Source organism: Oncorhynchus clarkii, chromosome 19 (genome assembly GCF_045791955.1).
Source record: "Oncorhynchus clarkii lewisi isolate Uvic-CL-2024 chromosome 19, UVic_Ocla_1.0, whole genome shotgun sequence".
In the NCBI taxonomy this organism is placed as follows: domain Eukaryota; kingdom Metazoa; phylum Chordata; class Actinopteri; order Salmoniformes; family Salmonidae; genus Oncorhynchus; species Oncorhynchus clarkii.
Genome location: NC_092165.1, coordinates 45,822,155 through 45,842,148, shown reverse-complemented (window position 1 = coordinate 45,842,148; position 19,994 = coordinate 45,822,155). Strand labels below are relative to the sequence as shown.

Sequence of the window (19,994 nt, the reverse complement as noted above, 5' to 3'; positions counted from 1 at the left end):
TGGGGAGGTAATGCAACATATTGGATGACAACCTCCATTAAACTCCAAAGAAGAAGAAGTAGCAAAATGATCTTCACCAGGCTTCCCGTTTTCAGGAAGCCTGGTCTGCAACAAGGCCAATTCAGTGTAAATGTCTAATCAGATAAGTAATGTTGGTGTCATAAACATAATCCAATACCTGCAGGTAGTCTAAGGTTTTAATTCATTTCTTTTGAAGTGCATTTTAAGTGAACTGATTAACCCTTACTCAGAACTCTGAGGGAACCTCTTTAGGAGAAGCACATGCCACACATTTCTGTCTTTATGTCTCAACTATCCCCATATAAACACAATTCTGCAGGCACAGAACAGAATCTATTGTAAGGCCCTCACCTTGGTGAAGTGATTATGTGGAATCTCATGATATTCGCAGTGACTGCAGCTACAATGACTGAAAACTATTGACGGAAAATGAAAAAACTATTCAGAAATTAACATCTGTCTAAATCAGGGGGATTCCTCTTCTCTTTTCTACTACAGATTATTGTCACTTATTCGTAACGTGGGTTTGAAATCACGTCTCTTGCGCAGGCTCATTGTGATAACTATTTAGGTGCAGTAAAACCCATTTTCCAACCCTGTCACTTCAGTGCTTTTCTCTATGTTACATGTGTTATCTGGCTGCTGATGAGTGGATGAGCTTACCGCTCTTCTCAAAACTAAACAATGCTTTGTGCTATGCTTTTTGTTTCCCGTAAGCTTCCTGATCTGCTCCATTAAATCATAGGGGTAGTAAGCTACTGTCACCCTATCTTTGTTTTACTGAAAATGTACGGTATGTATCATTTTTGAATGTCTGGTTAAAATAGTAATATTACATAGTCTTATGTATTATTTGTCAGTTAGACCAGTGGGCTGGCCTGCAGTTTGCAATATTAAACTTCACATTGAGTTGTGTGGTGCTCGTATTTTATTGCACAACACCATCACGTGTAGATAATGCCACCAACATATTTTCCCTAAGGGGACAATAAAGTCAGTAAACACTACAATATTTCACAAGCTGCACTGTGAGACTATTCTATGTATCGTAACTAATCTACAGACATAGACAGAAATGACATTTGTCTTCCCTACAGACACACAATACAGTGTTACTATAGTTACTTGAGGGAGTTAAAGCTGCATGTATTTGATTGCAGACAAAGGAAATGAACTTGTGTAAGCCTACCCTAGCCTGGAGGATAAAAGAAAATGCTGAAACAGTCAAGATATAACGTACTTAGGGCTATCAGTTTATTAGTTGATTAACAGTGCATATGAGGGGAGTGAGGACAGAGAAAACCATCTTAACTGCAGGGCAGTTGGTCTTTATGAAAAAATAGAAACAGCATAGGTGAGAGACACTAGAAATAGAAGCCACATTACACAGGAAATGACATGAGGATATCCAATGAAGGACCAGGCCTTAAGGTACTACCTGAGACCCTGTGTACCCTGTATTTATCCTATCATTCATTACAATTGGCCTGGTTCTCTCTCTTTCTCTCTCTCTCTCACGTCATACATGAGGTCATCTCATAAACTAGCATATCACGTCTACTTCACACAGCTTGTATATGTACCCATTTTGTACAATAATTGATAACAACTTGACATGGTTATGAACTCATCAATTTATGCTTGTACCCCTTATAGGCCCAGTGCAGTCAAAAATGTGAATTTTCTGTGTTTTAGTTATGTTTTCACACTATGAGGTTGGTATAATACTGTGAAATTGTGAAAATGATGACAACTGCCCTCATGGTGTAAGAACTGTTTGAAAATACTTCCTGAGTGGCCTCATAGGATGGCGCACAATTGGCCCAGCGTCGTCCGGGTTAGGGGAGGGTTTGGCTGCTGGGGCTCTACCAATTGTTACTTAATTGTTAACCAAAAATGATTTGATATTGAGATAAAAAATGGCTGCATTGGACCTTTAAGGGGTTTTCTGATAAATTAAGCCTATACCACATCATTTTAAAAAGATGAATGCCTGATGCAGTTGAAAGATGAAACTGTGCATTAATGGAATTTCAGGATGTGAAAGTTTACAGCTAAATGAGCACTCAGTGAGGTCACAGGTAATGACAGAGGTCATTTAACCAGTTCTCTAATGGATAGACAGACTGACAGACAAATAAAAAAAACATTATTTTCAATTTCAAGTTTGTTGCCTTTTTACATGTGAGTTAATAGCAAACAAAAAAACTTTTAACAAGCATCTTGAAAGAACAGCTCTGTCTCCAATCATTTATATTTCCCTCATAGATTAAATGATAACCATAACATATTCCTGCATTATATAGGTGAAAACTCTGTACATAAGGCACTTACAAATCTACATTTTGATGTATTACAACTTTGTAACAAAGTTTTAAACTTTTTAAGTTTTAAACTTTGTTGGGTAATATTCAGAAAACATCGATAAAAACCCAACAAACCCTGTTCAAAATTAACTCCCTCTTAATTTCCCCAAAGATACTTTCAGTTTCTCCTCCTATCTCTCTTCCTGAGAACAATATCTTTAAACACATCTAAACTCAACCCTGATAATCTGACACAACATTGTCAGATTGGACTGTGATCTGTCTTCATCTAATGGAAAATAAAATGCATGGAGTACATATCACTGAAGCCATGACCCCATGGAGGCCCTTGTTATTTTTGGTCCCTAAAGAGGTTAAAGACTGCTGGAATGTGACCTCCAGCTTCCTGTGGACTGCTGTCTGGGACTCTGCCTTCAACAGAGTTTGGGAACATGTCCCTAGTGATGTGACTAGTGTCTTATATATACTTGCTCCTGGGCTGGGTTTACAGTATGGAACTCAAGTTAGTGTGTGTTAGTGCTGTAAAAGATTTTTCTTAATCTGAAGAAAGACAATTCCCCTTTGCAACTCTCAAGAGACATCTCTAGTTACAGTTGTGTTCACGATCATGGCAGTCTTATTCATTCTATCAGAGGGTCATCTTAACTATTGCTTTTGTACAGTGCAATATATCTGACACCATGGCGATCCAGACTCGCACCAGCTCCATCCCAGAACCACACCTCATCATTATCTTCCCTGTCTACTCTGACCTATCAGTCAGCACCTTCCCTGAGGTACAGTAGAAAGGTGCTGCTATGCGATGGGTTTGTGTTTTGTCCTTACAGGGCTTTACTATGGAGGCCTGTATCTATCTCTCTCAAGTCAGGGCTGGGGCACAAATCAAAGGAGTCATTTCCATTTCCTCCCACTTGGCTAATTACTGTCTGCACACTCTTCCAGCCATTCGTCTTCCCTCTCGTGTCATAACAGAAACCTTTGCAGTGAAACACCCCTGATTACCCTGTGTAGATTAGACAGAGGTGTTAATTCAGCAAATCCATCCTCACAGGGTGGAATATGTTTTAACAGAGGGAGAAGCGTCGGAAGTTGATGTTCATCTTGGTGAGGCCAAGGTGTTTGAGGGGGGTGGAGAGGGCGAAGGCAGCCTTCATGGGGATGTCACAGAGCAGGTCAGACTCCTCACCACACTCCTTCAGCTCGTAGGTGGCGTCGTCCAGCATCTCCTTGTGGCGGTGACACACCTGCTCCACCTTCAGCCGGTGGATCTCCACACGCAGGCGGATCAGCTGCCGAGCCAGACGGTTGTCCTGGAACCGCATCTCCCTCTGAGGAGGGCAGGCGGAAAGGAGAGAGATGAGAGAGAATGGGGAGAAATCACTCATCAAATATAAAATTCTAGCAATCGGACCCCAGGATTAGTTTTTTGCATTTAGTGGGTGCTATTGATGTCTAATGATACTGACACAAGATCTATGTGAATAAATACTTTGCCTTTCTATTTGGGGATTTTTCTGCTCTGAAATTAACACAAGGTCCCTATTGTTTAAGCATGTTTGCATTATTTTGGATGCAAAGATTGCACAAAGTCATGCTCTAGTCAGAAAAGCATTCAAGCAAAATTAAACAGTGAAAGCACGATTATTTCCCATAAATCTCTCCGTCACACAACAGTGGCATCTGGCACAGAGACTCTACGCTCTGGCACGTGTGCGTCATGAAGATGCCAAACCAGTGTAACTACCTGGTAGTTACGTTTGCCAAATAGTTGCACTGCGTCTTATTCACACTGGTGGAAAAAGTACTAAAATGTCATACTTAAGTAAAAGTCTAAAAGTATCTGTTTTTTTTGTACTTAAGTACAGTGGTAGAAAAAGTATTCAATCATAATACTTAAGTAAAAGTACAAAGTAAAAGTAAGTGCTATACACCCAATTCCGTATTTTAAGCAAACCAGGAGGCACGATTTTACTATAATTTTTAATTATGGACAGACATGTGCACACCAACACTCAGACATCATTTACAACCACAGTATTTGTGTTTAGTGAGTCCGCCAGATCAGAGGCAGTTGTAACTGCTGTTGGTGGAAGAAGGTGAGGACCAAAGTGCAGCGTGGTAAGTGTTCATGATTATTTAATAGAACAGAACACTGAATGACAAAAACAACAAGCGAACTAAATGAAACCTAAACAGTTCTGTCTGGTGCAGACACAAAACAGAAAACAACTACCCACAAAACCCATGTGGGCAAGAGCTACCTAAGTATGGTTCTCAATCAGAGGCAACGATAGACAGCTGTCCCTGATTGAGAACCATACCCGGCCAAAAACAAAGAAATACAAAAACATAGAAAAAGCAACATAGAATGCCCACCCTAGTCACACCCTGGCCTAACCAAAATAGAGAATAAAAGCTTCTCTATGGCCAGGACGTGACAGCAGTAGGGATAACAAAGTGTTATATTGATAAGAGTGTCCTAATTTTGTCCTGGTTGAGCATTCTAAATGTGATAAGTACTTTTAGGTGTCAGGGAAAATGTATGGAGTAAAAAGTACATTATTTTCTTCAGGAATGTAGGGGAGTAAAAGTAAAAGTTGTCAAAAATATAAATAGTAAAGTAAAGTACAGATACCCCCAAAAACGACTAAGTAGTACGTTAAAGTATTTTTACTTAAGTACTTCACACCACTGCTTATTCATATGTACTATAATATTTTCGTTGTATTCTACATATCTAGGAAATGCAGAGATAGTGTAGCCTAATTAATTTCTAACATGTCCATGTACAAATAACCGTGTCAGAGTTGGAGAAAATTTCGGCATTCAAAAAAATGTGTGCTCACCAACTCTTTCCTAAGAAATTCCAACGCGTCATTAATGGTATCGAAGCCACAGATGTTGCGGATGGTTAGATCTGAGTTCTCATCCCGAATAATTTCAGGCAAGAGCACATATTTCTCTGCAGTCTCTTGGCCATTTTTTGAACCATTCGGGTTCTCCTTCCATGGTTGGCTCTGCAAGCGCTCCTGCCATTCAAAGTATGATGGTCTGCGGGTTTGTAACTTTAGTTTTTCGGTAAGTGCTTTCACATTGTTCAAATCCTCAGCTTCTCCATCAGTATCTCCGTCGGGGTTATCATCACCTCCCAGCTCTTTAAAATCCATTGCAAGTGCTCTAGACGTTTAAAAAGGATCTCCGTAAAAATTCATTTCAGAGGCTGCAAAAAAGTTGGAATGAGTTATTCACAGAGCACGATGCCTCTTGAAGCACATGAAGTGTACTGTCACTGGGCTTGCCAGTTGTAGATTGGAGTGTACTGGTGATCCTTTATTTATAGAATGATAAGGAGAAGCAGAAGTGGCCTCCCATATCCATTATGAAGAAGAGGTGTAGTTCATGCAAGTAGCCTCCCTCATGTTATCCACCTGACCATACTAAGGTGAAATAAATAGTTTGCTGTGTCCACTTATGGCAGCACTCAGGTACAGGTTCAAAGGTTTTGTATAATGTCCCCTCTAAATTCCTTAAACACTAAAATGGCAATAGGATGAAATTGATTTAGCCATATCTCTTAAACCTTTTATGTTAAAGACATGCTCCTGTACGTTAGCGACTAAAAAAGTATTTTTGAAAACTCCCGCTTTGGGCAGGATGTGTTGTTCATAAATGCATTATCTATGAGCAGACTTACTGTCTTACCTCAATTAGCCACAAAATCCCTAGTTTGAAAGCAACTGTTATCTTGAAGCTGTTTTCCCTACATTTCTCACCACCTGCGCCAGCCCCTAGCAATTCCAGTTCTAGGAAATGAGCTTCAGCCCCTCACATTTGAGTGAAAGCTAGTGAGAGGCCTGTCCAGTGTTATCCAATGGCGTGGGCCCAATGGCTCAGTGGAAAAAGCATAGAGAGAAAGAGAGTGAGAGCAATGACCTGGTGCACATATCTGCACATATGTGACATAGTATGCAATTTTCGGGACTACTTTGGTATCCTGAGTGCTACTTTCAGAACTACTGGTTAAAAAGTATACAAAAGTACCTGAGAATCATTATAAGATGGCTCCTCGATACATTTAGGGTTTATATGAAATGTTTGTAATTAAAATATGTTATTTGATTAGATTTGATCAGATAATACTGTGGTGTAGCCATTCCATGTTTAATAGGGCAGGTACAGGTAGCTAGCTATACACAAACATCATGTCATTAGTTAATGGTCTTCCTGACAGACAAACTCCTTAGAAATAGGGATTGGAATGTCTTAATTTGAGGCAATGCCTCCATCTAGTGTTAATTTTCGAACACACTTCTGGTCAATTGCCCAATTATGGGCTGGAAAGATGGATGGGATAGCAATATGCTGCATGTTTTAGACAATATGTGAGTGTAAACATTTACTCACCTATTACTTGATCTCCAGATGATTAATATATATATATATTTTTAAATCAAAGACTAGGTCACACACAGGAAATGCAGGTCACACAAAGGAAATGAGAAGGGTATTGCTTTAGGTTAGTGACCTGAAGTTACTAGAGTAGCATCTACTTGGTTGGAAGTAGAGGCTACTAAATCAAATCAATGAGTAATGTAAACTAACTAGTCTGGTACGGTTCAACAACAGTTTGAAAGAGACAGAAATCAGTCAGCAGCTGATTTCACTCAAAAAATCTAGCATGTGATTTATATACATACTCAACTCCAATGGTCTAGTGGTGAGGTTTGCTGTCTTTAGATTGTCAGTTCTTCAGGCGCCAGCAGGTACCAGGGCCCTGTGGATACGCTATAATGACTGACTAGATGCAGACGATACCATTATCTTATCATGAACTGGGTATGAATATGAACCGAGTATGAATTGTATGATTTTTTTAGGCAAGATTATCTACAAAATGCAAACCCAATATTAGGCTACACACTAATAGGCATTTTGAAATGAATTGCCCCTGTATAGATAGGATCTTTGACTTTGTGTTCTCTCACCACTGCTTTCAGGAAACGCTCACTTCCTTCTTTTGTAACCACAAGATGTTTTCACATTTTAGGGGCTGGTTGGAAAGCAGCCAAGTATGGCTTAAAGAGGTGTCCCCACGGGAAGGGTGGGTTACTGAGAAAACGAAAGGAAATAACTGCTATGAAGATGTTATTAACTTCAAACAAACACTTCACCTAGCTGTAGTTACAGCAAGCTACAGTCAACATTTGGACCGTGTCACGCCCCTTTTCCATGGGACAAGAATAAGTGGTTTAATTTCAATAATTCAGATAAGTAGCCTAAACAAGATCCAGAAGAGGAAAATAAACTGGATACTTTTTCTGGCGCGCGCTTCTTGTCATCTTGCGCTGATGCGATGGAGTTTTCAGAGCACATAAAGACGGCGAACGTTGAAGATGTCGTTCTGAGACGGCCGTTTCATCCACCGATGCAAGGAACGTTATGTGTCACTGGCCACCACCTGCTCTTCTCTAACAGAGATGGAGACAGCTCGCGGCTGGTCTTATTACTTCTCAGAAACATCGATGCCATAGAGAAAAGGTAAACGGAGTGAGGGCAATACGTGGCCGCTTTTTCAACTAAAGTATTTAAATGTCATATTCAAAGGTGTAATGATGGACCATATAGCCTTATACAGAACTGCTGCCATATTGCCTGAACCCCATATTTCAATGTGCTGACAGCCAATTGTCACATTGGGGGAAACTAATAGTTACTAATAAAGTGTTTAACATGTTAACATTTTCCCAGCCTACATCAGTCTGAATGTTGGGTCAGGGTGCCTGTGTAGCCTGTTAATAAACATGTCTCACTAACCCATCTTGCTGTCTCTCTCCCTCCATCCTTCTCGCTGTCTCTCTCCCTCCATGCCCAGTGTGGAAAACCTGTTGGGCTATTCCAGTCTCTTCTCTAGTACAGGCCAGAGTCAAAGGTTTGACATAAGTGTGACACCTTGCGTGTGAGTCTGTGTGTGTTTGTGCGTTTTGCAGTGTGCTGCTATCCATGTCCTGTGCAGCACTGTGCGAAAATAACAGGATTCTGATGCTGCAGGAATAATAACCAATCCCACCTTCGCTCAAGCTCTGTCTCACATGCCATCTCTTTGAATCCTCTCCATATGCTTTGTGTCATGAACTCCGAAGAACCAAATGCAGGAATTTCAGTGCTCATTTACTACAGTTATGAATCTGGTTCAGACAGTACATTTGGAGGTGTAGTGCAGACAAAGATTTGATATGGAGGGGAAATGCAGGCCTCACATCCTTTCTCTGAGAGAATCTCCACTCCCACCAGCTGGTTGGGTTGGACTTGCTTTTTTGAATGTTTTTTTGGGAGGGGAGGCAGCCTAGATCATGGAACCCTGAGGGGGAGTGTTGAGGGTAACATGTGGGGTTGGACAGAAGCCCTATAATGATGTGTGTGTATTTCATATGAAGGCCTTCCGTGTCCTCTGGAACAATCACCCTCAAGTGTAAGGACCTGTGTGTTCTGCAGCTGGACATTCCAGGCATGGAGGAGTGCCTGAACATTGCTCGTTCCATTGAGGTACAGTAGCAGGATGGTAGAATACACACAGGCTGTACATACATACCCAGCGTGTAACAGTATTACAGTCATAAAGGTTAGACAACATTACAATTAGTGTTTTGCTTTTTGTTTTGACTAGTCAGTAACTTTTTGCCTCTTTCTCTCTCTCTCTCTCTCTAGTATCTCTCATCTCTGGACATTGTGTCCGATATGTATCCATTCTTCTACAGACCACTTAAACTCAGTCTACAGGACCAGTGGGGCCTCTCATCGCCTGAACAGAACTACGCTCAAATGGAGGATCTAGTGAGTGCAGCACAAACACACACACACAGATGTCCTGTTGTTTTAGAGTAAATGCAACAATCAGAGCTAATCATCACAAACATTAAGAGTATACAAAACATCCATGACATAGACTGACCAGGTGAATCCAGATGAACGCTATGATCCGTCATTGATGCCACTTATTAAATCCACTTCAATCAGTGTAGATGAAGGGGAGGAGACAGGTTAAAGAAGGATTTTTAAGCCTTGAGACAATTGAGACATGGATTGTGTATGTGAGCCATTCAAGAGGGTGAATGGGCAAGACAAAAGATTTAAGTGCGTTTGAACGGGTTATGGTAGCAGGTACCAGGCGCACCGGTTTGTGTCAAGAACTGTAACGCTGCTGGGTTTTTCACTGGGGATACCAAACGGAAGGGTCAAGATTCAGATAAATCAATCCTGCTGAGGCCGCAATACCAGCCCTGCAGCCTGTGGTTCCACTTACTGCATTATGACTGTGTAAACAATACATGTGAGAAACGACATGAATCCATGCTCATATATATATATTAGTCAGCTTCCTGTGGAGCACTTGTCATGGGGAATTTACTCTAGTTCTAAAACACATAACCTGGGGATCGCTATGTCAAGAGACCCTATTAGAATCAAGATAGTGGGTGTAGGCACTGTTATAAGAAATCATACTATTTAAAACCAAAAAGGGTTCAATGGCTCACTTCATATATGGCCCTCAAAAAGGTTCTTTATACTGTAGAACTGCAAATCACCCTTATTTTTATTTTTTTACCCCTTTTTCTCCCCAATTTCATTGTATCCAATTGTTGTAGTAGCTACTATCTTGTCTCATCGCTACAACACCCGTACGGGCTCGGGAGAGACGAAGGTTGAAAGTCATGCGTCCTCCGATACACAACCCAACCAAGCCGCACTGCTTCTTAACACAGCGCACATCCAACCCGGAAGCCAGCCGCACCAATGCGCCGGAGGAAACACTGTGCACCCGGCCACCTTGGTTAGCGTACACTGCGCCCAGCCCGCCACAGGAGTCACTGGTGCGCGATGAGACAAGGACACCCCTACCGACCAAGCCCTCCCTAACCCGGGCGACGCTAGGCCAATTGTGCGTCGCCCCACGGACCTCCCGGTCGCGGCCGGTTACGACAGAGCCTGGGCGCGAACCCAGGGACTCTGATGGCACAGCTGGCGCTGCAGTACAGCGCCCTTAACCACTAAATCACCCTTATTTTTAACAGTGACCAATATGTACCTATTGATCTGTGTTGTGTCTTCCTATCTTCTCTCCTTCTCTGCAGCAGGACAGGTGGAGACTGAGTCATGTGAACAAGGACTACTCTGTGTGTCCCTCCTACCCCCCTGCTGTTATTGTCCCTCACTCCATAGACGATGAGACATTGGTGAAGGTGGCCAAGTTCAGACAAGGGGGCCGCTTCCCTGTCCTCTGTTATTACCACAGGAAAAATGGCATGGTGAGATACGCATGGATCCACACATATGCACTTAGTCACACACACAAATACTTTTATGTCACTACAATGTACAGTAATTAATGTTGTTTGACATTAGATGTTTTTTTAAATAATGTTTTATTTATTTAACTAGGCAAGTCAGTTAAGAACAAATTCTTATTTTACAATAATGGCCTACCCCAGCCAAACCCTCCCCTAACCCGGACGACGCTGGCCCAATTGTGCGCCACCCTAAGGGACTCCCGATCACGGCCGGTTGTGATACAGCCTGGGATCAAACCAGGGTCTGTAGTGACGCTTCTAGCACTAAGATGCAGTGCCTTAGAATGCTGTGCCACTCGGGAACCCTTCTTTATCAAATAGCAAAATTGTGTTTCCCAGGTCATCATGCGCAGCAGCCAACCCCTGACAGGAGCCAATAGGAAGCGCTGCAGAGAGGATGAGCTCCTCCTCCAGGCGGTGATTGACGGCTCTGGGCTGGGTTACATCATTGATACCCGCTCCAACCAACAGGCTCAGCAGGCCAGGATGACAGGGGGCGGGTTTGAATCTAAATCTAGCTACAGTTGCTGGAAGAGACTGCACCGTCAACTGGAAAGGTGTCTGTCTGTGTGTTTGCCTGTTGTGTGTGAGTTTTTTTCATTTGTTTGTGGCTACGTATGTCTAACCTAGTTGCCAGGGTGTTTCTGCTTTAACCAACCACTTTTTTGGAGCTCTATGCCTGTTGACTGAATAGTTATATTTGTGCGTGTGTGTGTGTCCCCAGGGGGAAGGTGCTCCAGGAGAGTCTGATAAAGTTGGTGGAGGCTTGTGGGGATCACTCCCACAGTGTGGATCGCTGGCTCAGCAAGCTGGAGAACTCCAAATGGCTCTCTCACGTCCACACTGCCCTGGCCACAGCAGGCCTACTGGCAGAGTGTGTGGAGAGGTAGATGTGCACTCTACTCTCATAACCCTAAATGTAATGTTTTCAGAATGGGACGGTAGGTAGCCCAGTGGTTGGGGCGGTAGGTAGCCCAGTGGTTACAGCGTTGGGCCAGTAACTGAAAGGTTGGTAGATCGAATCTCAGAGCAGACAAGGTAAGAAACTGTCGTTTTGCCCCTGAACAAGGCAGTTAACCCACTGCTCCTAGGCCGTCATTGTAAATAAGAATTTGTTCTCAACTGACTTGCTTAGTTAAACATTTTTTTAAATAAAATAATCGTATATCATCGTGTAACGGGCTGCTCCAAGATGCCGCCGAATGAGAAGACGAATATGGAGTGGGCTTTTAGTCCGACTCAGGAGATGTGAATACCATCCAGCGCTTATGAGTACATTACTCACTAATGTTCAATCCTTGGACAATAAAGTAAACATGCTCAGGGCGAGGATCTTCTTCCAGAGAGACATCAGGGACTTGTAACATACTCTTTCACGGAATCATTGCTCTTTCCGGATATACTGTCCCCGTCCATACAGCCAGCAGGGTTCTCGTGCGGACAGGAAGAAAGGACTCTCCGGGAAAAGGAAAGGCTCTTGTGTATGTTTCATAATTAACTACTAGTGGTGTGATTGTGGAACTCAAGTCATTTTGTTCTCCCGATCTGGAATACCACACCATCAAATGCCGATGGCATTGCATTCTGAAAGAATTCTTGAAAATTTGATTTGAACACTGCTGCATAGTGTTACACTGAGTCATAATGCGTGTTGTTTTGCTTTTTGTTTTTATTGCTGATGTGCTGTTTTGTTTCCTGTATTGTGTAATATCTTGTTTACGTGTAACATTGTTCTATGTTATGTAACCCTCTATGGTGCTCTGGCCAGGGATGGCCACTCTGTTCTAGTCCATGGCTCAGAGGGCACAGATGCCACCCTTCTGGTGAGCTCTTTGGCCCAGCTCATCCTGGACCCCAACACACGCACACTGGCCGGCTTCCTGGGCCTCCTAGAGAGGGAGTGGCTACTGGTGAGACCCCTAAAATAGTCACACGCTACCTCCCTATGTTACAACTATTTTCAAACCCTCATATACTGTAGATTGAGAGCTGGTAATGTGTAAATTAGTCCTGTGTACATTCAATGGCTAACTAGCTATACTAGCTGAAGCTGTGTGTATGTTTTTATCTCAGTGTGTGTGTTATTTGATCTGTTGAGGTGTGTGTGTGTGTGTGTGTGTGTGTGTGTGTGTGTGTGTGTGTGTGTGTGTGTGTGTGTGTGTGTGTGTGTGTGTGTGTGTGTGTGTGTGTGTGTGTGTGTGTGTGTGTGTGTGTGTGTGTGTGTGTGTGTGTGTGTGTGTGTGTGTGTGTGTGTGTACTCCCTTTCCACAGGCAGGTCACCCGTTCCAGCAGCGCTGTGCCCACTCAGCCTACTCCCACGCCCGTCTGAGGCTGGAGGCTCCAGTGTTCGTGCTGCTGCTGGACTGTGTGTGGCAGCTGGCCCGACAGTTCCCTCTGGCCATGGGCTTTTCTGAGCCTCTGCTGCTGCGTCTGGCCATGGAGGTCTACGCCTCAGACTATGGCACATTCCTCTGCAACAGTGACCAGGAGAGGTGAGACATTCATGCGTTGTCCAGACTGTCCTTAAATCTACAGTCATTGTCCAAGAGTTTAGTGTATCTGCACTAAATCCACATCCGTCTGTCCATCTGTCTGTACCTTTCCACTTACTCTTCATCTCTCTCTCTCTCTCTCTCTCTCCCTCTTTCTTTCGCTCTCATCAGGTGTGCTGCAGGGGTGAAGGAGAGAACCCACTGTCTGTTCCAGTTCCTCCTTAAGCCCAGTGAGAGGGCGCATTATTCTAACCCCCTGTATGAGCCCACTGAGCTGGCCATCTGGCCCTCCATTCAGCCACAGTCCCTGCAGCTCTGGAGAGGTGAGTTAGTAACACAGGCAGATTTGAGTCTGCTCTCCCTTACTGCAGCCCTCTGACATACAGTATGCTAAATGTTGGATGGGTGAATTTTAATAGGTATTACATTAATTTCTTAATTGATGAGTAATAAGCAATGAAATGGTAGATCATGTAAATAAATACATTTATTTACTACCAAGATTCCTCTGTCTGGATGTGTATCAGGTCTGTTCCTGCGTTGGACCCAACATGCTGTACACCTAGAGAAGGCTCAGGAGGAGTTGCGGAACCTTGTCATTGAGTGCCGTGGGGCAAGTTGAAAACACTGATAAAGTGGGGTCGAAAAATACAGTGACACACTGGACTGATGGAACACTCAGTGACACTCATCCTGGTTGATTGACTGTTGAGGAAGAGAACAGATAAATACTTTTTTTGTGAGACAATTATGCTCCTATGGACATGAATTAGATAGGTATTCATCCAACCCAAAGAATATCAAATTGCATCGCATACTGTGAAAGTTCCTCACTCTTAAATACTTTTCTCTCATGGTGACATGCATATATTTTGTATCTACTTTTTTTATAGCGTTTTCACTGCAAGTCCATTTTTAAAAAATAATGTATTGTGTATGTTTATTTTCGACCTACAAACACTTCACATTTTAGCATTGTTTTGAATAATTTGATACATGTCAAGGTACTCAATATGCAAACGTTTTATTAAAAGGAATGTAATTTATTGTATAGCTTATTTCTTGACAACATTTGTAGTGTGATGATCCACCCCAAGAACCCTGGGACTAATGTGATGTGCTTTTAAATGTAGCCTACCCCCCCCCCCCCCCCCCCCCCCCCCCATTGCCTGCTAGTAGCATTATGCGTTTTGTCACTTTTTTTTTAAATCCCCTCTCTGACTCTGACGTAAGCCTCTACACTGCAGCCCTGTTCAACACTGCAACAATACAAATCCCCTGTGAGCAGGTAGTCAGCATGTTTGCCCACATGTTGGCCCTATAGCGTAGCAGGCTGGATATTGTAGTAATTTACAATTGAGTCGTGACCTCTCGCGTTCTTACATCATAACGAGGAAAACCACGTATCCCAGCATGACTTTCTTCAGCCATTTAGTTACCCAATGGATGCTCGGTGCGCTTATTCAGCGACCAATCGGGGGGTAGCCTAATCTTTTAATTCTAAGAGTTAAATACCACGAAAAACGTTTTATCAGCGCAATTTACATCAATTAGTTTATTAGCCTAGTGTGGGAAGCGCTTGTGCGATCTGTAAAGCTTCATTTTGGTCAACAAGTGGTTGGCACGATCAACAGAGACAGATTCCAGGTTTTTGTCAGCACACAGGTAAAATGTTTTCTATTAATTCTTCTGATACATAACGCGTGGTGTTCCAGTCAATACGAACACTATAAAGTTTATGTTTTAAATGAAACAACAATGTTACATAACTAACTTATTGGCCTAAACCTAACATTGTACATTTACATAAATCCGTAGAATTAATAGTGTCTATAACCTACGTTGTGTAATTTCCTACTGAGAAAGATTGATTCGACGGATGAAATTGATAACATAGCCTCTTGTCTTTGATCGAACTTTTTCCTCAGGGGCAGCAGCTCGACATGCTATCGGGTATGCGGGTCTGTGTGCCCTCCGCTGCAGCTCTATTCGGCTCGTTGTGCCATGGCTGTCGCAGCTGGGCACGTAGTTTGTCATTCCGGGGTTTTAGTTGGTCGCCCCGAAAGATCAGCCGGTGGAACAGTCAAGATTCCATTGACCTACCTCCTGCGGAGAACCCACGAATTCTCATCACAGGTTAAACCATTTTTTAAATTGTATTTAAAAAAAATCTCAAATAGCAAATAACACTTTATGGACTATAGGCTATATATGCTTTATATGTGTTTATAATCTCCAACCGACACAACCAGAAGATGACTGGCCACCCCTCAGATCCTGGTTCCTCTCTAGGTTTCTTCCTAGGTTCCTGCTTTTCTATGGAGTTTTTCCTATCCACCGTGCTTCTATATCTGCATAGCTTGCTGTTTGGAGTTTTAGCCTGGGTTTCTGTTTAAGCACTTTGTGACATCTGCTTATGTAAAAATGGCTTTATAAATACATTTGATTTGTTTATGAAAATATAACCATTTGTTTAAATGTTTTAACAGCAATGGCATGTTGTCAATCTCGTTTTTGTCATTTAGATTTGTGTTCACTGTTTAGTAAGTGGCAATCCTATTTTCCCTCACTACAATAGGCTGTGAGCAGACTGTGCTAGGGACAAAAAGGCCCCAGCGAGTGACCACTGGCAGAATAATAGCTTGAGGACAGTTTTTGTCTGTAGGCTACATAAAGCTTTGGTGAAAACAAAAAAAGGTCACAGCCTGGTTGGAGCAGAATATGAAAAAAACATCCAGACCAATTTTTTCTGATATTGTATACAAGAAACACATTTTCACCCATATATTCTCAATTTTGAGACCTTTTGAGCAAATACAAATTAACAATTGAGATGGTGTGTTTTATTAATTCTGCATTGTATTATTTATTTTCTCTTCATGGAAAGGTGGCCTTGGACAGTTAGGTGTGGGGCTTGCAGAGATCCTGAGGTGAGAAAAAACTAAAGAGCAATCTTTTCGTCAAAGGGTAAGAGATGTTGATAGCCTGAATCTTCCCCAGATTGTAGAATTCTCATTTAACATCTACAAATAGATTGTTTGGATTCTGGGGTTCACTCCAGTTAAATTCAGGAATGAACTGAAATTGCAGAAATTAATTGAATATCAATGTGTAGGAAACAGTACGGAACAGAAAACGTTATCCTATCGGATATCAAGAAGCCTCCACCAGAAGTGTGCAGAAGTGGTACGTTTTCTTTGTTGGACTGATCAACAATTCTCTCTTAATCTCTATACCATGCACATCTCCATACTGTGCTTATCAAATCCTCTTATTTTCTGCATAAAAGAACATGTCTCCTACCTTAGGTTTCCTAAGCATTTCAGCTCAAAATGCGGAGAATAAACTGTATTAAAAATAAAGTTGTACACTCTGTATACAGTATATATATATATATCCAACAATGGGTAAACCTGAAATGTTGGTTTGGTTTACCCATTACAATTTTGGAAAAAAATATAGTGTACAACTTTCTTTATTTTTATACAGTTTGTTCTCCGTTAGTGAGCATCTTTACAAAATAACTAATCCTATTTTAAGTCTCAAAGTCTTATCAAACTCTTTGTCTCTCTTCTCCTCTCCCTCAGGCCCGTTTGTGTATGCTGACGTGTTGGACTTTAAGAACCTCAGAGAGTTGGTGGTGAATAACCGCATCACCTGGCTGGTGCATTACAGCGCTCTACTCAGTGTTGTAGGAGAGGCCAATGTGGCCCTGGCACGCAAGATCAATATCACAGGTCAGCTTTAGGATCACACACACACGCTACCACAGTATCCAGGGCACCACCCTTTCTGGATGTTTTTGTCTAAAGATTCTCTCTTTGCTGTGCTTTCTAGGGCTTCATAATGTGCTGGACCTGGCTCTGGAGAGCTGTTTACGTCTCTTTGTCCCCAGCACCATCGGAGCCTTTGGCCCTTCTTCTCCCCGTGACCCTGCACCTGACCTGTGTGTCCAGAGGCCTCGCACCATTTATGGGGTGTCCAAAGTGCATGGCGAACTGATGGGGGAGGTGCGACCTGTTATGTTCACACATACAAACATACATACTGTACATGCCCACACAAACAGTCGTAGATGCAGTCATAATGCAACGACATCGCTGTCTAATGCACACTCCTGCACACATGCACACACACACACACAACCTGCTGGTCCTCTCTTATAGACAGAGGAATCTAGAAAGAAAAGCGAGATTGTTTGCCATTTATCTTTTTCAGAGAGAGTAAGTAAATTCATTAACACAGCAGATAGGGCAGATTAAGAGAAGTATGCTGCAGAAATATGCATTTGCTGGTTATTTGCTGTACCTTCGATTGTGTTAAATCTCTCTATTAGTATCTTCATCACAAGTATGGACTGGACTTCCGCTGCCTACGCTATCCTGGCGTCATCTCAGCTAACACACAGCCTGGGGGAGGAACAACAGGTAACCCATATTTATCATTTAATAATTTATTAAAGTATTAATGTTACCATTATAGGGACATATTCCAATACATTGTGTACATTTTTGCCCTCCCATAGACTATGCTGTCCAGATTTTTCACGATGCCCTCAGCACGGGTCACCACGAGTGCTATTTACGCGCTGACACGCGTCTGCCGATGATGCATGTTGGTGACTGCCACCGTGCGACTGTGGAGTTCATGCAGGCCCCGGAATGCCAGCTGTCGCTGCGCACATACAACATCGATGCCATGAGCTTCACCCCTGAGGAAGTGGCCACGGAAATCCGCAAGCACCTGCCCCACCTCAAGGTCACCTATAACCCTGACTCTGTCCGCCAGACAATTGGTATGTTCATTGTTCAGCCTAGTGGTGTGTCTGACGTTCTGTGTAGTGTTATTGAACTTCAAGATGTATCATTTGAAATAAGCCATAGCAGAAGTATATGGAAAGTTTTCTCCTTCATAGTGTATAGAGTAGATATAAATAAATAAATTGTATTTTTCTAGTATTATTAAATATTGAAAGCCTTGCATGTTCATTTTTCACACGGTCACCAGTCATGAATGATGTCATCATACAGTCTTAAGTTGTGATATGTAAAAACTCTTGACCTTGATTGTCCCCTGATGTGCAGCGGACAGCTGGCCGGTGAGGTTTGATGACTCCAACGCACGGAGAGATTGGGGCTGGAAGTCGACATATGGGCTTGAGGAGCTCGTCTCAGACATGCTGAGCTCCATCCGTGACAAGAGGACCAACGCCGGACTGCCAGTCAGCTAGCAGGTCCCGCCCACAGAGAGTGACTTACCAATCACTATTCCCTTAAGTCCGCTTCAGCCTGGGTCTGCCTATCACAACAGACCCTCTTTCCTTAGCATCATCTCCAAACCAGGACTCTTCTGTAGATCAGGATAATATTACACCAATAAACCAGGGACTATTTTCAAACCTGTCATCTTCAGCCAGAACCACTCAACTTTCCACAACAGTGGACATTGACACCACAGATACACACACACACACACACACACACACACACACACACACACACACACACACACACACCGCACCCTCTCATAATAGCAGCTTTACTCTTTTCAGGGAACCATACTGTCAACCATTCTCTTATGTTGTGACTGTCTTCAGTTTCTGTTTTAAATGTGATAGATATTTTAATATCATAGCAGGTTTAACATAGGCCTTACACGTCTGGGGGAAATAGGCTTCAGGCAAATTATTTTACATATAGTTAGTCATAACCCTACCTTCAGTTTCCAGTATCTCAAGGGGTTTCATTACATTTTACATTTACAGTACGTCATTTAGCAGACAGTCTTATCCAGAGCGATTTACAGTTAGTGCATTCATCTTAACATAGCTAGTGGAGACAACCACATATCACAGTCATAGTAAGTACATTTTTCCTTAATAAAGAAGTTATCAGCAAAGTTAGTGCTAATAGGAAATGTTCCTCCTTGCCTGCTGTATTAGGGTAGTATAGAGGGCACAGTGATTTCCTTCCTGGCCTGCTGCGTTAGGGTAATATAGAGGGAACAGTGAAATGACACAGGAGCAGTGAGAGATATAGGGACAACTATCAGAAGAAATAGAAAATCCACAATGTTTACAAAAGGCCTGCCTTTACAACACAACTTCAGTACATTTTCAAACATCTCCACATTTCTTTACAGTCAGTGTGATTTTGGGTACCAAATAAATTCAGAATTGAAGCCTTATTTTTAATTGACAACTAATTAGAAATATATTTGTGAGTAATGAACAAAATTGCAGTGTACTTTTGATCATAAATTGAATAAATCTCTTAATTTGCTCATTCTGTTGTTTTGTTATTTGCTTTCAGGTTATTTATTATGGTAGTAGGCTAACTGGTGAACCTACTGTGTGTTACTGAACAGATCTAGTCCTATATCATTCTGAAATACATATTAGGGTTTCATAAATCTAGCAATAATTTGGACTGAAATTCAAATAAATCATTTGTGCAAAAGATACATAGGCCTACAGTTGATTGAGAGCGAATGTTGCCTACAGTATCAGCAAATATTTGTATTACTAACTCAAGATAGACCAGAGCCTTTCGTTTTCAATGGGAGCAAGTGAATCACAGTGGGAAGAACAAGCAAGGGGTGGGCATAGCCAAGCACGAGCTACTGAGATCACATTGGCGCGTTTTAGCATATTTTAGCATATTTCCGTTGGGGAACGCCTACTCTACGAAGTGCGCGTGTGCAATAACTCCATTCGCCCTTGCGCTCCTTCTAAACAACGCCATTTTTTTTTACAACTTTGGCAAAGGTGAATTTTACAAAACGCATTCCACTCAGTTTGTTACAGATTT

The 19,994-nt window shown here is 42.3% G+C and overlaps 3 protein-coding genes across 8 annotated transcripts; 2 read left to right on the top strand and 1 right to left on the bottom strand.

Annotated features, from left to right (window-relative positions):
• Positions 1–1,253: 1,253 nt before the first annotated feature.
• LOC139375307 (family with sequence similarity 167 member B) lies at positions 1,254–6,153 on the bottom strand. The gene is made up of 2 exons (XM_071116959.1): positions 5,195–6,153; positions 1,254–3,676 (listed from the first exon to the last, which is right to left on the bottom strand). The coding sequence occupies exons 1-2, from the start codon at positions 5,513–5,515 to the stop codon at positions 3,413–3,415; spliced, it is 585 nt and encodes a 194-aa protein (XP_070973060.1). The 5' UTR covers positions 5,516–6,153; the 3' UTR covers positions 1,254–3,412.
• Positions 6,154–7,419: 1,266 nt separating this feature from the next.
• LOC139375305 (myotubularin-related protein 9) lies at positions 7,420–14,236 on the top strand. 5 transcript variants are annotated; one of them, XM_071116953.1, is made up of 11 exons: positions 7,420–7,886; positions 8,221–8,277; positions 8,783–8,891; positions 9,054–9,179; positions 10,478–10,651; positions 11,033–11,250; positions 11,418–11,579; positions 12,462–12,603; positions 12,965–13,185; positions 13,357–13,508; positions 13,713–14,231. In XM_071116953.1, exons 1-11 carry the CDS (start codon positions 7,702–7,704, stop codon positions 13,805–13,807), a joined length of 1,641 nt encoding a protein of 546 aa, XP_070973054.1. In that variant the 5' UTR covers positions 7,420–7,701; the 3' UTR covers positions 13,808–14,231. The 5 variants fall into 5 exon arrangements, with proteins under 5 accessions (XP_070973054.1, XP_070973055.1, XP_070973053.1 ...); XM_071116952.1 differs by having other exon boundaries at positions 7,462–7,886; positions 8,221–8,304; positions 10,481–10,651; positions 13,713–14,236; XM_071116951.1 differs by having other exon boundaries at positions 7,463–7,886; positions 8,221–8,304; positions 13,713–14,234.
• Positions 14,237–14,633: 397 nt separating this feature from the next.
• Positions 14,634–19,469, top strand: LOC139375306 (L-threonine 3-dehydrogenase, mitochondrial-like). Of its 2 annotated transcripts, none has more exons than XM_071116957.1 (9): positions 14,634–14,850; positions 15,114–15,321; positions 16,073–16,115; positions 16,301–16,371; positions 16,773–16,922; positions 17,023–17,195; positions 17,522–17,612; positions 17,711–17,980; positions 18,270–19,469. In XM_071116957.1, the coding sequence occupies exons 2-9, from the start codon at positions 15,129–15,131 to the stop codon at positions 18,413–18,415; spliced, it is 1,137 nt and encodes a 378-aa protein (XP_070973058.1). In that variant the 5' UTR covers positions 14,634–14,850; positions 15,114–15,128; the 3' UTR covers positions 18,416–19,469. The 2 variants fall into 2 exon arrangements, with proteins under 2 accessions (XP_070973058.1, XP_070973059.1); XM_071116958.1 differs by having other exon boundaries at positions 14,751–14,850; positions 15,120–15,321.
• Positions 19,470–19,994: the final 525 nt, after the last annotated feature.